We start from the raw sequence: 17090 nt of genomic DNA on the forward strand, positions 1-17090 counted from the left end.
GACTGAAGAATGTTCAAGTTACCTCTGTGTCAAAAGAACTGGGGTCAATATGGAGAGTTGTATCCAGTGGCGGAAAACTGAGGCTTCAGATGATCGGCAAGCTCAGATGATGTTCATCACCATTATAAACAAGCTTGTGAATCAACTTGTGAAGACTCAGCATGCTGGGGAGTACAGATGATTAAAGTGGTTGTTTGGTCACGGAATACTGATTAATTGGATCGGTCATCCATAGGAGATCGGTAGGGTCCAACATCTAACAACCCCGCAATCAACTGTTATTTGTTCTGGTGTATGCAGGTTAGAAACACTAAGAACAAAGCTGCAAAGTATAGCTGCATTTAATCTGTAGTAGTCACTACAAATTACTTGTGAGGCCACATCTAGAATGCGGGATCCAGTTTTGGGCTTCACATTTTAAAACATATTCGGAAGTTAGAGTCAGTTCAAAGGCGGCAGCTAGATTATTACAAGGGACGGAGGCCTCATATGATGAGAGGTTGGAAAAGTTGGGCTTTTTTAGCTTAGAAAAACGAAGCCTCAGAGGAGATCTCGCGTATATGTATAAATACATGTGAGATCAATACAAAGGACTTGTGTAACGAGATGGGTGGTGGAACCACTGTGCCGTGGTGCAAGGAGAGACTCGGGAAAATAACTAGGAACCTCAAGAAATTCGACTTCAGATGTACAGGGGCTTTACTACTCCATGACCCAAGGAGGGGTGAGGAAGGTGGACCAGGTGCTAATCCGGGTCTGAATTCGGGAAGATAGCAACTGACCCCCAAGGGACAGGAGGCAGGAACAGGCGGGCACGGCGGGTAGACAGGTTGATGGACAGGCAGGTAAATGGAGATACATGCACTGGGACCTGAGAACTAACAAGAGTGTTTAGCAAACAAATTTACAACGTTGCACAGGCACCTCCATGTTGGAGGAGGTGCCTTAAGTAGTTTATTTTATTTATTTATTTTACTCACTTACATAGCGCCATTAATTCCACAGCGTTTTACAGACATTATGGGCACTGTCCCCATTGGGGCTCACAATCTACATTCCCTATAATTATGTCTTTTGGAGTATGGGAGGAAACCGGAGAACCAGGAGGAAACCCACACAAACCCCTTGCAGATGTTGTCCTTTTAGTGTAATCCAACCATTGGCCAGGGACATTCAGAATGGCATGCGGCCCCTTAAGAGGCAGGAAGTGCGCGTGCCCCCCCAAGCACAGTACTCGGGGATCTGTTAGTTGTGCGTGTACCCCGGGCAGTGTCAGTGTGTAAAGAGGACGGAGGAGTGGGACACTCTAGCCGGGGGCCGTGGCGGTAAGGGGGTCGGCGTCTCTGCCGCGGGAGAGGAGCAGGAGGAAGAGACGCAGGCGCTACAACTTGCACATGACTTATTCCTTTCAAGAACCAGGGGCGCTCATTACGTTTGGAGGAAAGGAGATTTTGGCAGCTAAATAGGAAAGGGTTCTTTACAGTTAGAGCACTCAGACTGTGGAATGCCGACCACAAGAGGTAGTAATGGCAGACACTAGAACAGTTTTTAAAAAATGGCTGGATATTTTTATCACAACAAATGGCATTGTGGGTTTTAAATAATCTAGCGATAGAGAATGTATAACTGGTGGAGGAAGGTTGAACTTGATGGACCGGAGTCTTTTTTCTAACAATCTATATAACACCAGCTACTTAAGTTCGGCTACTATTCTTTGCGGCCCCTGCAGCTCAGCTCCATTGCAGTGACTGACAGAGGGCAGAAATGTAGAGGGAGAAATTGTGCGAATGCCTGTACAGGTCGAATAAACTTGTTCATAAAATCTGTTATGGCAATCTGCCAACAGGAGGGGGTGCCATTGCGCCCAGGCGTCGCGATGGGAGGGAATAAAGGAGACCACAACCCGGTGATGCTCAGCAAGAGTCCCTCACTGTGAGAGGGTCAAGAGTATATTTTTATAGGTTTTCCAAGGGGGTTTACAGAATTGGGGCCCCTCTACAAAGACACTCAATTGTCTAATTAATCCAGTAGTCTTACTTAATTGGTTACACCCAGTTATGCAACATTACATCTATTACTTATCTACTTTAACATAATACTCTTGGCAGGCGGCCATCGTCATCTCAAGTTCACTTTAGGAAAAGTCATTCTTGTTCTTAAAGTTATATGAAACTCTTAATCACCATCTTGGATATCTGTATGTTGCAGCCGAAATTCTTCTTAGCACAAAGTCTTATAGAATTCAAACACATCACACAATTAATATAAGAATGGAATCTGTTCCTTCACAAAATCCTTGCGAAAAGCGCGATATCCATTGAAGATGTTGATTAGGGTTAAGTGAATCAGCTGCTCAGTGGAACTCTCTCTCATAGTAATGGTTATCTCATTCACTTGAGTAGGATGGTACGTCAAGAGGAGGCAAGAACATATACAAGAGAGCAGAAAGTAGTCATAGCTAAGATTGTAACTTTCATTTCTGATGCTTCGCAGAGGTGAAATCTAGTACTATGGGATGAGAGGAAACCTGAATCAAATTAATTTGGAATGGTAAATCTGTGAATCTGAGAAGGGAGTTGGCAAAATCCTGCTTTGACTCCCACAAAGACAGCTATTTATGAAGTAAAACCAAAAGAGTCATTCCACATACAGTTCCTCATGGTTTAATGGGAATGACTCCACAACAGTTACTAGGTGTCCATCATTTTTGAAGGTTGGTACTGTAAAATCTTTGGAAGTGCCCCCCAGCCACCACTATGCTTCACCGTAGGCAGGGTGTTCTTTTTAGCATTTGCTTCATTCATCCTCTTTCAATAATACTTTTATCCATAGGACTGAAAATGTTCAGTTTTGTTTCATCGCTCGACAGGAGAGAATCCCAAAATTCCTGTGACTTATTGACATGATTTTGACACTGTTAGAGCTGACAACTCTGGTCAGTGAAGGTGTACTTCTTGGAGATGGGTCATGTTTCCTTCAAGTCCAGGTAGTGTAGCCAGTGTTCCTGGGACTTTGAATGTTCTTAGAGTTACAGCTGGAAGTAGTCTTTACAAGTTCAATGTCTTTGCAATCCCTTTGTATTCTTTTCCTTGTTTCCAATCAGCAATGGTCTCTTCACAACTTTTTCAACCACTCTCGAGAACACAAGAATATTAATGAACCAAAGGGAGATAACCATAAAGACTGGGCTAAGATTCCTCAGGAATGAGGCAAAACCGATGTCTGGGTATGTAGCAATGTTTACAGCTGGTGATAGCGGCCATAATAATAATTTTTATTTTTATAGCTCCAACATGTTCCGCAGCACTTTACAATTTTAGGGGGGACCTATACAGACAATACAGAAGTTACAGAATAAGCATAACTCATATCAAAAGGAGTGAGGGCCCTGCTCACAAGCTTACAGTCTATGAGGAAATAGGGGGGACACAAAAGGTATCATGTACGTATGTTATATAATGTAGCCATAATATACTAAATAGGGTATGTACATAACACTACATGAACTGTTCACCAGTCAGTACGTGTACATTCCAGACTATTATGTGCATGGATGGTATGAACATGAATTTGAAGAAAATTTTAATATGGGCTAAACTAGGACAGTTAGATAAGTATATTGAGGCGATAGGCCAGTCTAAAGAAATGGGTTTTTAGTGCACGCTTAAAACTGTGGGTATTGGGAATTAATCGAATTGTCCTCGGTAGTGCATTCCAAAGAATTGGCGCAGCACATGAGAAATCTTGGAGACGAGAGTGGAAAGTTCGTATTATGGAGGATTTTAGTTTAAAGTCATTGGCAGAACGGAGGGCACGGGTAGGGTGGTAGACTGTGACGAGGGAGGAGATGTAGGGCGGTGCTGAAGCATGGAGCGCTTTGTGAGTAAGCGTGATAAGTTTATTTTGAACTCTGTATTAGATGGGCATAAGGAAGAGGCATCGGTGTAGCGGTTTGTAACATACCTGGCGGCGTCCTTGCATAGTGGTCCATCTCCCACTGTGCAGGGGCGCGCACTTGTTCTCCAGTCCAGAATGTCTCTCTGGCTTCCCTCCATGCTGTCTGTTTGTGTCTGTTTCTGCTGCTTAAGGGCGGCGCCCGATCACTTCCTGCTTTTTGTACCTGCTGTGGGTCACACCCCTTGTGCGTCCTCAGCCTATTGCTGTCTGTCACCTGGTATATAACTCAGCTGCTCCAATCAATCCCTGCCTGAGCATTGTGTTTCATTCAGTGTGTGCTTGCACTCTGAAGGTGCCAGGTCCCGTTCTGTGTTCTCTTGTCTGCCTATCCTGGAGGCTGTATTTCCAGGCCTGTCTGAACACGCTCCTAGCCTGTTCCTCCCGCCTTCTAGGGGCCGATTACCTAGACCAGCTCCTGTATCTTGTCTGTCCTGTCTGAACACGCTCCTAGCCTGTTCCTCCCGCCTTCTAGGGGCCGATTACCTAGACCCGCTCCTGTATCTTGTCTGTCCTGTCTGAACATGCTCCTAGCCTGTTCCTCCCGCCTTCTAGGGGCCGATTACCTAGACCCGCTCCTGTATCTTGTCTGTCCTGTCTGAACACGCTCCTAGCCTGTTCCTCCCGCCTTCTAGGGGCCGATTACCTAGACCCGCTCCTGTATCTTGTCTGTCCTGTCTGAACACGCTCCTTGCCTGTTCGTCCCGCCTCTCTGGGGGCCGTATTCCCAGACCCGCTCCTGTATTCCGCTGCAGTGTCGGTCTCCTCCATACACTCAGTTCCAGTCTGAACTCTCTCCTATCCTTTACCTGTTTTGCCTCTATGTCCGTTCCCTTCCTTTTTCTGCAGAGTCTGAACTCGTACCTAACTCCTGCTTGTTGTCTCTGTACTCCCGTTTGTGAGTTTGTGGTCCACTCGCTACTTCACTGCAAGTACCCTGTGGGTATCTGGCTCTGCCTTTCCCTTCCTGTCTGTTCTGTGTGAAAAGAGCCCTGTCCCCCCTGCTCAGCCTTGCCTGCTCTGACTCCTTTGCTCACTGCTCCGGCAGTTCTAGCCTGCTCTGACTCCTTTGCTCACCGCTCCGGCGGTTCTAGCCTGCTCTGACTCCTTTGCTCACCGCTCCGGCAGTTCTAGCCTGCTCTGACTCCTTTGCTCACGGCTCCGGCGGTTCTAGCCTGCTCTGACTCCTTCGCTCACCGCTCCGGCGGTTCTAGCCTGCTCTGACTCCTTCGCTCACCGCTCCGGCGGTTCTAGCCTGCTCTGACTCCTTTGCTCACCGCTCCGGCGGTTCTAGCCTGCTCTGACTCCTTTGCTCACCGCTCCGGCAGTTCTAGCCTGCTCTGACTCCTTTGCTCACTGCTCCGGCGGTTCTAGCCTGCTCTGACTCCTTCGCTCACCGCTCCGGCGGTTCTAGCCTGCTCTGACTCCTTCGCTCACTGCTCCGGCAGTTCTAGCCTGCTCTGACTCCTTTGCTCACCGCTCCGGCGGTTCTAGCCTGCTCTGACTCCTTTGCTCACCGCTCCGGCAGTTCTAGCCTGCTCTGACTCCTTTGCTCACCGCTCCGGCGGTTCTAGCCTGCTCTGACTCCTTTGCTCACCGCTCCGGCGGTTCTAGCCTGCTCTGACTCCTTTGCTCACCGCTCCGGCGGTTCTAGCCTGCTCTGACTCCTTTGCTCACCGCTCTGGCGGTTCTAGCCCGCTCTGACTCCTTTGCTCACTGCTCCAGGCGGCCTCGTCCTGCTCTTACTCCTTGCTCACTGCTCCGGCAGTCTCGCTCAGCTCTGACCCTTTGCTCACCCCTCCAGGCGGCCTTGTCCTGCCCTGCTCTCGCTCACCTCTCTGGGCGGCCTCACTCTGCTGTGTTTGTCCGCCACATCTGTGGTTCTGTTCCTGAGTCCCAGTGTGTACTGGGTCCTATTCCCCCTGTGTTCCTACCTGCTAGTGCCTCCCTGTCTGCACTCTAGCCGTGCTTGCCTGTACCCCCCTGCCTGCATACCCGCCTGCCTGCATACCAGTCGTGCCTGCCTATTCCTACCAGTCTGTTCCTGTATTCCCCTGTGTGGGTCAACAGCCGTGTCCGTGGTCTGTCCTGGAGTAGCACCTGGTCCCTCTGCTCGGTTCCTCCTTGGTGCACTGGCGTCGTATGCCGTCGTGCGACCCTGGTCGGATCGGGTGAATACCTAGTTACGCCCCTCCAGGCATTCACTCTCCGGCACGGTCCAGTGGAATCACACGCACACGCCGCTCAGCCCGGGCGTGTGCATTACACGGTTGGAGAGGAATATGATCCTTGCTGCTACGTTAAGGACGGATTGGAGACGGGAAAGTTTAGAAAGAGGGAGACCGGTTAGTAAAGAGTTGCAGTAGTCCAGGCGAGAATGAAAAAGAGCTACAGTAACAGTTTTTGCCGAGTCAAAGGTAAGAAAAGTTCTGAGTCTAGAGATGTTTTTGAGGTGTAGATTACATGAATGAACGAGTGATTTGATGTGAGGAGCGAAGGAAAAATCTGAATCAAATATGACCCCAAGACCGCGGGCATGTTGCTGGGGAGTAATGGTGGAGCCACAAACGGAAATAGCAATATCGGGCATAGGTAGGTTAGTGGAGGGAGGAAATATAAGTAGTTCAGTTTTTGACAGATTCAGTTTTAGATAGAGGGAGGGCATACTGTTAGAGACAGCGGAAAGACAATCACTGGTATTTTGTAATAATGCAGGGGTGATGTCTTGAGCAGAGGTTTATAAATGTGTGTCATCAGCATAGAGATGGTACTGAAAACCGAATCTGCTGATTGTTTGTCCAATAGGAGCAGTGTATAAGGAGAAAAGAAGGGGGCCTAGCACTGATCCTTGAGGACCACCAATAGTAAGGGGAGGGAGAGAGGAGGAGGAGCCAGCAAAAGATACAGTGAAGGAGCAGTCAGAGAGGTAGGAGAACCAGGAGACAACAGTGTCGTTGAGGCCAATAGAGCATAGTGAGCAGGAGCTGGTGATCCACAGTGTTGAATGCTGCAAAGAGATCCAGGAGAATCAGCAGGGAGTAGTGACCATTAGATTTAGCTGTTAGTAGATCATTAGAGACTTTAGGGAGTGCAGTTTCAATAGAGTCTAAAGAGTGGAAACCAGATTGGTAAGGGTCAAGAAGAGAGTTATCTGAGAGATAGTGGATTAGACGGGAGTGGACCAGGCATTCCAGGAGTTTAGAGATAAAGGGAAGATTGGAAACAGGTCTGTAGTTAGCAGCGCAGTTCTGGTCAAGGGATAGTTTTTTTAAGTAATGGATGTATGCTGGCGTGTTTAAAAGAGGAGGGGAAAAATAACAGATGAGAGGGAGAGGTTGAATATTTTAGGTAGGTGAGTGGCGACAGCTGGAGAAAGGGACTGAAGGAGATGTGAGGGAATAGGGTCACTGGTGCAGGTGGTAGGGCGAGAAGATGCAAGGAGCCTGGTCACTTCTTTTTCCGTGACTGCATCTTGCTCATTTTCTGACTTCAAACCAATGTTGGAGGGAGGAGCATGCATAACATTTGGGGATTGGGAGAAAATTTCCTTTCGGATATGGTCAAATTTTTCTTTGAAATAGTTGGCCAGATTGTCAGCGCTGAGGTCGGTGGTCGGGGCCTGTGCTGTTTGATTAAGGAGAGAATGAAAAGTGTCATAGAGGTGTTCAGGATTATTGGACAGTAAGATGATGAAATTATTAAAGTAGGTTTGTTTGGAGAGGTGAAGGGCAGAGTTATATGTTTTAAGCATAAATTTAGACTGTATGAAATCTTTGGCCAGATTAGATATTCTCCACAGCTGTTCGGCACACCTGGAGCACCGCTGGAGAAAACGTGTTTGCGGTGTGTGCCAGGGTTGTCATCGTCTGTGCCGAGTTGTTCTATGTGTAGGAAGTGCGGCTTCATTCAGGACGCATTGCAATATTTCGTTATAGTGCATCAGTGCAGGGTCAGGACATGAGAGGGAGGAGATTGGGGCCAATGATGATTGCAACGTTTTCATAAATCTCTGGGTGTTAATGGCGCATATATTTCTATAAGTGTGGAAAGTGGGGGTGTCATGAGTAGGGTTACAGTTCTTGACAGAGAATGAAAGAAGGTTGTGGTCAGAGAGCGCAAGAGGAGAGTTAGTAAAGTCATGTACTGAGCATAGCCGGGAGAAGATCAGGTCCAGTGTGTTCCCGTCTTCATGTGTTGGAGAATTAGTAAGTTGTGAAAGGCCGAAGGAGAAGGTTAGCGATAAAAGATGAGCGACAGATGGGGAAAGGGGATCGCCAATTGGGATGCTAAAGTCACTCACGATGAGAGTGGGGATGTCGCAAGATAGAAAATTTGGAAGCCAAGTGGAAAAGTGATCCAGAAACTGACAGGAGGTGCCCGGAGGGTGATACAGAACCGCCACTCACAGGGAGAAAGGCCGGTAGAGTCTGACAGTCTGGACCTCAAAAGAAGGGAAGATAAGGGAGGGTACTGGGGGGAAAAAGTACATTTTGTTGAAAGGAGCAGACCAACACCTCCACCTGATCTGTTGTCGGTTCTCGGGGTATGAGAGAAGTGTAGGCCACCATATGAGAGAGAGCAACAGCGGCCGTGGTATCCGACTGCTGGATCTATGTTTCAGTGAGAACCAGAAGGTTGAGGGAATTGAGAGGAAAAAGTCATGGATGTAGGAGAGTTTATTACATGCTGACTGCACGTTTCAAAGGGCACAATTGAAAGAGACAGAAGGCATGCAAGGAATATTAATGAGGTTAGCAGGGTTTCTGAATGTAGCAGTGAAAGGGTTCTACTAAGTACTCAAGATGCAGCTCATGAAGGGATGGAATCATTCTTGGATGGCAGGAGTCATTAAACGTGCAATTTTGTGGTGAATTTAGAGAAACCACATGTTATATTAGTTGTGTTGAGCTTTTTATATTGTTCTTGTTTCATTAGTTTATTGCAAACAGCAAAACGTTTGTAAATTTTGGAAATAAACGGAATTTGGAAAGGAAGTTGAATAATTTTTATTGCAACTGTATGTATAATAATTACTTTTATATTTGGTAGCACTTTACAATTCACAGGGTACTTGTACAAATAAGACTTTTCCATAGAATACGCTTGGTTATTATTCAAGGCAGCTCATAAAATGGTAGAGACAGAATCTAAAAATAAAAAACAGAAAATCCCATTGTATGATTTTTGCATAATTAATTTGCATTTTATTGAATGATATAAGTATTTGATCAACTACCAACCAGAAAGAATTCTTTTTTTTTTTTTTGTTTAAGAAGCCCTCCTACTCTGCATTCATTACCTGTATTAATTACACCTGTTTGAACTCGTTACCTGTATAAAAGACACCTGTCCACTCAATCATACTCCAACCTCTCCTCCATGGCCAAGACCAAAGAGTTGTGTAAGGACACCAGGGACAAAATTGTAGAACTGCACAAGGCTGGGTTGGACTACAGGACAATAGGCAAGCAGCTTGGTGAGAAGGCAACAATTTTTGGCACAATTATTAGAAAATGGAAGAAACACAAGATGACCTCAATCTTCCTCGGTCTGGGACTCACCTCGTGGAGTAAGTATTATTCTGAGAGATGTCAGTAATCAGCGCAGAAATACACGGGAGGATCTGGTCAATGACCTGAAGAGAGCTGGGACCACTGTCTCAAACATTACCGTTAGTAACACACTACGTGGTCGTGGATTAAAATTAAAATACTGCAGGGCACGCAAGATCCCCCTGGTCACGTCAGCACATGTTCAGACCTGTGTGAAGTTCACCAATGACCGTATAGATGATCCAGAGGAGGCATGGGAGAAGGTCATATGGTCAGATGAAACCAAAATAGAACTTTTTGGTATCAACTCCACTCGCCATGTTTGAGGGAAGAAGGACGAGTACAACCCCAAGAACACCGTCCCAACCGGGAAGTATGGTGGGGGAAACACCATACTTTGGGGGTACTCCTCTGCAAAGGGGACAGCACGACTGCACTGTATTGAAGGGAGGATGGATGAGGTCATGTATTGCAAGATTTTGGCCAAAAACCTCCTTCCCTCCTCTTTCTGCATGACAATGACCCGAAACACATAGCCAGGGCAACTAAGGAGTGGCTCCGCAAGAAGCATTTCAAGGTCCTGGAGTGACTTAGCCAGTCTCCAGACCTGAACCCAATAGAAAATCTTTGGAGGGAGCTGAAATTCAATGTTGCTCAGCGACAGCCCCGAAACCTGAAAGATCTGGAGAAGATCTGTATGGAGGAGGGGGCCAAAATCCCTGCTGCAGTGTGTGCAAACTTGGTCAAGAACTACAGGAAACATCTGAGCTCTGTAATTGTAACAAAGGTTTCTGGATCAAATATTAAGTTCTGTTTTTCTATTGTATCAAATACTCATTTCATACAATAAAATGCTAATTAATTATGTAAAAAATCATACAATGTGATTTTCTGGTTTTTATTTTTAGATTCTGTCTCTCACAGATGAAGTGTACCTACAATAAAAATTACAGACCTCTCCATTCTTTGGAGGTTGGAAAACTTGCAAAATCGGAAATGTATCAAATACTTATTTTCCCCATGGTACACACATACAGCACAATCCAGCCCATCTCCTCTTCAGTTCCTATAGACTCCTGCTGTTAAAGGACCTTTGGTGACATTATGGTAACATGACCGTGATGTCACCAAAGGTCTTTAAGCAGTCTTAACCTCAGAATAGAAATACTAAGGGGTCCTAAAAGAGTGAGAGCCTTGATAAATTGCCCAGTTTGCCCTCCCCCTTCCCTCCAATACCAGCCCTGCATACCAGCCTGTCTCCTCTTCAGTTCCTCTAGACTTCTGCAGTTAAAGAACCTTTTTGGCATATGCCGGTAACTATTGTATTTTTTGTATGATGTCAAATAAGTACGTTTAAAAAATAAAAATGATTATTTCCCCTTGAGAGCAGTTTGAATACTATGAAGTTGTGTGGGTAAAAATTTCCAACATACTAAAAATAATTATGATTTATGATTTTAATGTGAGTTTTTAAGATGGTCTATAAGACTTGATCTCTTACTAAAACATTTCTCACAATCTGGGCATTAAAATAGCTTTTCCCTTGTGTGGCTTCTTTAATGTCTAACGAGATCTACTTTACCCCTGTAACATTCTCCACATTCTGATCATCAATATGGCTTCTCCCCTGTGTGAGTTTTCACATGCTCAATAAGATTTGATCTCTGATAAAAACATTTCCCACATTCTGAACATGAAAAAGGCTTCTCCTCTGTGTGGGTTCTCTGGTGTCGATCAAGATCCGCTTTCCGAATAAAACATTTTCCACATTCTGAACATGAAAAAGGCTTCTCCCCTGTGTGGGTTTTCTGGTGGTTATCAAGATGCTGTTTCTGAATAAAACATTTCCCACATTCTGAACATGAAAAAGGCTTCACCCCTGTGTGGGTTTTCTGGTGATAATCAAGGTGCTCTTTCCGAATAAAACATTTCCCACATTCTGAACATGAAAAAGGCTTCATCCCTGTGTGGGTTCTCTGGTGGATATCAAGATGCGCTTTCCAATTAAAACATTTCCCACATTCTGAACATGAAAAAGGCTTCTTCCCTGTGTGGGCTTTCTGGTGGCTATCAAGATACTCTTTCCGAATAAAACATTTCCCACATTCTGAACATGAAAAAGGCTTCTCCCCGGTGTGGGTTCTCTGATGTTTGAGAAGATTTGATTTGTCTGTAAAACATTTCCCACATTCTGAACATGAAAAAGGCTTCTCCCCTGTGTGGGTTTTCTGGTGGTTATAAAGATGCGCTTTCCGCATAAAACATTTCCCACATTCTGAACATGAATATGGCTTCTCCCCTGTGTGAATTCTCTGATGCATAACAAGATCTGATTTATAATTAAAACGTTTACAGCATTCTGAACATGATAATGGCTTCACCCCTGTGTGGGTTCTCTGGTGTCGATCAAAATCCGCTTTCCGAATAAAACATTTCCCACATTCTGAACATGAAAAAGGCTTCTCCCCTGTGTGGGTTTTCTGGTGGTTATCAAGATGCTCTTTCTGAATAAAACATTTTCCACATTCTGAGCATGAAAAAGGCTTCTCCCCTGAGTGGGTTTTCTGGTGGTTATCAAGGTGCTCTTTCCTAATAAAACATTTCCCACATTCTGAACATGAAAAAGGCTTCATCCCTGTGTGGGTTCTCTGGTGGATATAAAGATGCGCTTTCCAATTAAAACATTTCCCACATTCTGAACATGAAAAAGGCTCCTTCCCTGTGTGGGTTTTCTGGTGGCTATCAAGATACTCTTTCCGAATAAAACATTTCCCACATTCTGAACATGAAAAAGGCTTCTCCCCGGTGTGGGTTCTCTGATGTTTGAGAAGATTTGATTTGTCTGTAAAACATTTCCCACATTCTGAACATGAATATGGCTTCTCCCCTGTGTGAATTCTCTGATGTATAACAAGATCTGATTTATGATTAAAACGTTTACAACATTCTGAACATGAATATGGCTTCTCCCCTGTGTGAATTCTCTGATGTATAACAAGATCTGATTTATAATTAAAACGTTTACAACATTCTGAACATGAAAATGGCTTCACCCCTGAGTGAGCGCTCCGCTTCTTAGCTCCCTTTCTGTGCTCAACATTCTGTAATGAATCAGAAGATAGGACCACTTGATCATAAAATAGATCTTTGCTGTGAAGGGCTGATGTTATATCTGAAGGAAAGGCATGCTCTTCATATGTATCTGGTGCGATACCATGATCATCTGCTTTCAAACCTGAGGATATCATATGTCTTTCTGAGTTCCTGGTAAAGACGTCTGCCAACAATAAAACAAATATATTTGTAATAATGTAACTGTATCTTTATATTGTTAATGTTATATTTATTAGGAGTTCTATATGAAATAGCAAAATTCAGTTATTAACCAACTAAAAGTGTGATGCCAAAATAGATCTCAATCTATCGATAGAGAAAGATACTGATATTAGGGCACTACACAGTTTTTCAGCAGTTTTCTGATTTCAGTGTTGATCCTTAAATGCACTTTAGCACAGAGCAGGGCAGCGCGATGGAGCAGGGCAGCGCGATGGAGCAGGGCAGCGCGATGGGGCAGGACAGCGCGATGGGGCAGGACAGCACAGTGGAGCAGGGCAGCGTGGTGGAGCAGGGCAGAGCAGTGCAGCAGGGCAGCGCGGTGGAGCAGGGCAGCGCGGTGGAGCAGGGCAGCTCGATGGGGCAGGGCAGCTCGATGGGGCAGGGCAGCGCGATGGGGCAGGGCAGCACGGTGGGGCACGGCAGTGCGGAGGGGCGGGCAGCGCGATGGGGCAGGGCAGCGCAATGGGGCAGGGCAGTGCGATGGTGCAGGGCAGCACGGTGGAGCAGAGCAGCGCGGAGGGGCAGGGCAGCGCGGTGGAGCAGGGCAGCACGGAGGGGCAGGGCAGCGCGGTGGAGCAGAGCAGCGCGGTGGAGCTGTATGGTAATGAACGTTGAAGCCCTGCCATTAAACCAGATGCAAGCCTGAATTTATTAATCTATGTGCAATGACATAATCTAAAATTATGTCATTCAGTTGAAGCGGTGTAGGAATTTTGTTACACAGGCTGCATCTGCCTTTAGCAGCAGTGGCTGAGTGGCATTTAAATAGTTAGGTACACATCGCTTTCCCCCCATGAGTTATTATTGCAGCTGTGGATCTGGTAAAGTCCCCCGTGGCCGCCATGTTGGTCCCCAGTGGCTCCCAATGCGCGGACTGCGTACAGAAGACACTGACTGTATGATGTCAGCCAGGTAAGTTTCATTCTGAAACTCTGCGGCGTTTTAGAGAAATACATACTTTAACAGACTAGTCGGACTGGCGGGTTCCCGGCGGTTTCTCTCCGCCCACTGTCTTAGATTGACAGGCCTCTGACAACGTGATCTATTACTTGTATATGGGGAATTATTTTTGCATAACGAGCTGTGGTTTTTAACCCCTTTAAAGCCCAAGACGTACTAATACGCGTCAGTGCCCTGGGCTTTAAGAGCCTGACCCGTATTAGTACGTCATCGCGATTGCGCGCGCACACAGGCTGTGCGTTCGCGATCGCCGCCGGGTGTCAGCTGATTGTCACAGCTGACACCCGGTACTATGTGCAGGGAGCGGTCCCGCACCGCTCCCAGCACATTAACCCCCGCAATGCTGAAATCGAAGTCGATTGCAGCATTGCAGTGGCTAAGAGGAGGTGATCGGTATACTCACCTCCTCTTCCGGCCTCCAGCGCTGTCTGCCGTGGCTTCCAGGATGTTGCCATGGGGACCCGATGTTGTCATGACAACATCCGGGTCACCAAACAGCAGGAAGATTTTTTGGACATGCGCAGTGCATCTCCAAACTATCTTCTCCCTGTCCAGCGCTGACTGCCTGCATGGCACAGGGATGGTGCTCCATCCCTATGCTATGCAGGCAATCAGAAAAAAAAATAAATAATAAACAAAGCAAAAAACAATGCTTTATCATCATACCGCCAAACAAAAAATGGAATAAAACGCGATCAAAAAGACGAATATAAAAAAAATAAAAATGGTACCGCTGAAAACGTCATCTCGTCCCGCAAAAAACAAGCTGCCATACGGCTCCATCAGCCGAAAAATAAAAAAGTTATAGCTCTCAGAATAAAGCAATGCAAAAAAATATTTTTTTCTATAAAATAGCTTTTATTGTGTAAAAGCGCCAAAACATAAAAAACAATATAAATGTGGTACCGCTGTAAACGTACTGACCCGAAGAATAAAGCTGCCTTATCAATTTTACCACACGCGGAACAGCATAAAAAAATGTAAAAGATCAATTCCTGAATTGTTGTTTTTTGTTTATTCTGCCTCCCAAAAGCTGGAATAGAAAGCGATCAAAAAATGTCACATGCCCGAAAATGGCACCTATAAAAACGTCAACTCATCCCGCAAAAAACAAGCCGTCACATGACTCTGTAGGCCAAAATATGGCGATGCAAAAACTAGATTTTACAAATCTTTTAGTGTGTGACAGCTCATCACTTATACCGCATGAGGAACGGCGTAAAAAATAAACGCTAGGGCTGGGGTTAGGGTTGTGCTAATGTTATGGTTGGTGTTGTTTTTTTTTCAAAAGTAAAAAAAAAAAAAAAAAAGATAATGATATGGCAACTAGTGTTGAACGCAAGTGCTCGCTACTTGAATTTGAATCGGGTGCTCGAGTATGCACTGAGTATCGCGGGTGCTCGAGTCTCCGCCCCATATGCTTCGTGGCCAAAAAAACCTTGCGGGGATTGCTTGCCATGCACGAGCGATCCCCAAATGTTTTTATTGGGGTGTCTAATAACCGTGAATCATGCGGGCGGGGACACGAGCATTTCACTTGAGCACCCGTGATACATGGTGCATACCTGAGTACCCGATGCAAACTCAAGTAGCGAGCACTTGCGCTCAAGAGTAATGACAACTTATTCAATATGATGACCTAATGTTATCAAATTCTGTGTCGTACCTCTGGGTTCAAAATGTTCACTATACACCTTAATAAAATCCTTGAGGGGTATAGTTTCCAAAATGGGGTCACTTGTGGGGGAGCTTCACTGTTTAGGCACATCAGGGGCTCTCCAAATGCGACATGGTGTCCGCTAACAAATTGAATGGAAAATCGGCTCAAATTGTTAGCGGACACCATGTTGCGTTTGGAGAGCCCCTGTGTGCCTAAACATTGGATTTCCCTGACAAGTGACCCCATTTTGGAAACTAGACCACCCAAGGCACCTATCTAGATGCATAGTGAGCACTTAGAACCCCCAGGTGCTTCACAAATTGATTCGTAAAAATGAAAAAATGTGTTTTTTTTTCCACTTTCTCATTTTTACGAATCAATTTGTGAAGCACCTGGGGGTTCCAAGTGCTCACTATGCATCTAGATAGGTGCCTTGGGGGGTCTAGTTTCCAAAATGGGGTCACTTGTGGGGGAGCTCCAATGTTTAGGCACACAGGGGCTCTCCAAATGCAACATGGTGTCCGCTAATTATTCAAGCAAATTTTACAATCAAAAAGTCAAATGGCGCTCCTTCCCTTCCGAGCCCTGCCGTGCGCCCAAACAGTGTTTTTTCCCCACATATGGTGTATCTGCGTGCCCAGGGGAAATTGCACAACAAATTTTGGGGTCCATTTTTTCTTGTTACCCCTGCGAAAATAAAAAAATTGGGTCTAAAGTAACATTTTTGTGAAAAAAGTTAAATGTTCATTTTTTTCTTCCACATTCCAAAAATTCCTGTGAAGCACCTGAAGGGTTAATAAAGTTCTTGAATGTGGTTTTGAGCACCTTGAGGGGTGCAGTTTTTAGAATGGTGTCACTTTTGGGTATTTTCTGTCATAAAGACCTCTCAAAGTGACTTCAAATGTGATGTGGTCCCTAGAAAAATGGTTTTGTAAATTTTGTTGAAAATGAGAAATCGCTGGTCAACTTTTAACCCTTATAGCGCCATAACAAAAAAAAATTGGGGCTCCAAAATTGTGCTGATGTAAAGTAAACATGTGGGAAATGTTATTTATTAAGTATTTTGTGTGACATATCTCTCTGATTTAAGGGCATAAAAATTCAAATTTTGAAAATTGCAAAATTTTCAAAATTTTCGCCAAATTTCTGTTTTTTTCACAAATAAACGCAAGTGATATCGAAGAAATTTTACCACAATCATGAAGTACAATATGTCACGAAAAAACAATCTCAGAATCAGGGAGATCCGTTGAAGCGTTCCAGAGTAATTACCTCATAAAGTGACAGTGGTCAGAATTGTAAAAATTGGCCTGGTCATTAACGTGCAAACCACCCTCGGGGCTAAAGGGGTTAATGGTGTTTTTTTGTGTTTTGGTCACTTTTTGATTTTTTTTTTATTATGCAGAATAAGCAAAAGCTGCAATTCAGACATAGTCTTTTTTTAAGTCTGTTCATCATGCTACATAAATATTGAAATAGTTTTATACATACAAGTTGTTATGGAAATGGTGATACCAAATATGCCAGGTTTGTTTTTCTTCTTTCAAATTAAGCTATTTTTTATGGGCAGAATTGGGCATTTGGGGATTTTTTTCTTGCATTGTTTAACACTTTTTTTAGACTTTATT

The 17090-nt window shown here is 44.9% G+C and overlaps 1 protein-coding gene across 1 annotated transcript in view; it reads right to left on the minus strand.

Annotated features, from left to right (window-relative positions):
• Positions 1-8945: 8945 nt before the first annotated feature.
• The window catches only part of LOC141271702 (uncharacterized), an 82488-nt gene continuing 74343 nt past the window's right edge, over positions 8946-17090 (minus strand). Inside the window, exon 8 of the mRNA XM_073681777.1 lies at positions 8946-12411. Coding sequence (XP_073537878.1) covers positions 11117-12411 — 1295 coding nt within the window. The 3' untranslated portion in view covers positions 8946-11116. The remainder of the gene's footprint in view (positions 12412-17090) is intronic.

The sequence above is a fragment of the Phyllobates terribilis genome, unplaced genomic scaffold, assembly GCF_046119375.1.
Source record: "Phyllobates terribilis strain yellow unplaced genomic scaffold, ASM4611937v1 Scaffold_5__5_contigs__length_657084704, whole genome shotgun sequence".
Classification (NCBI taxonomy): domain Eukaryota; kingdom Metazoa; phylum Chordata; class Amphibia; order Anura; family Dendrobatidae; genus Phyllobates; species Phyllobates terribilis.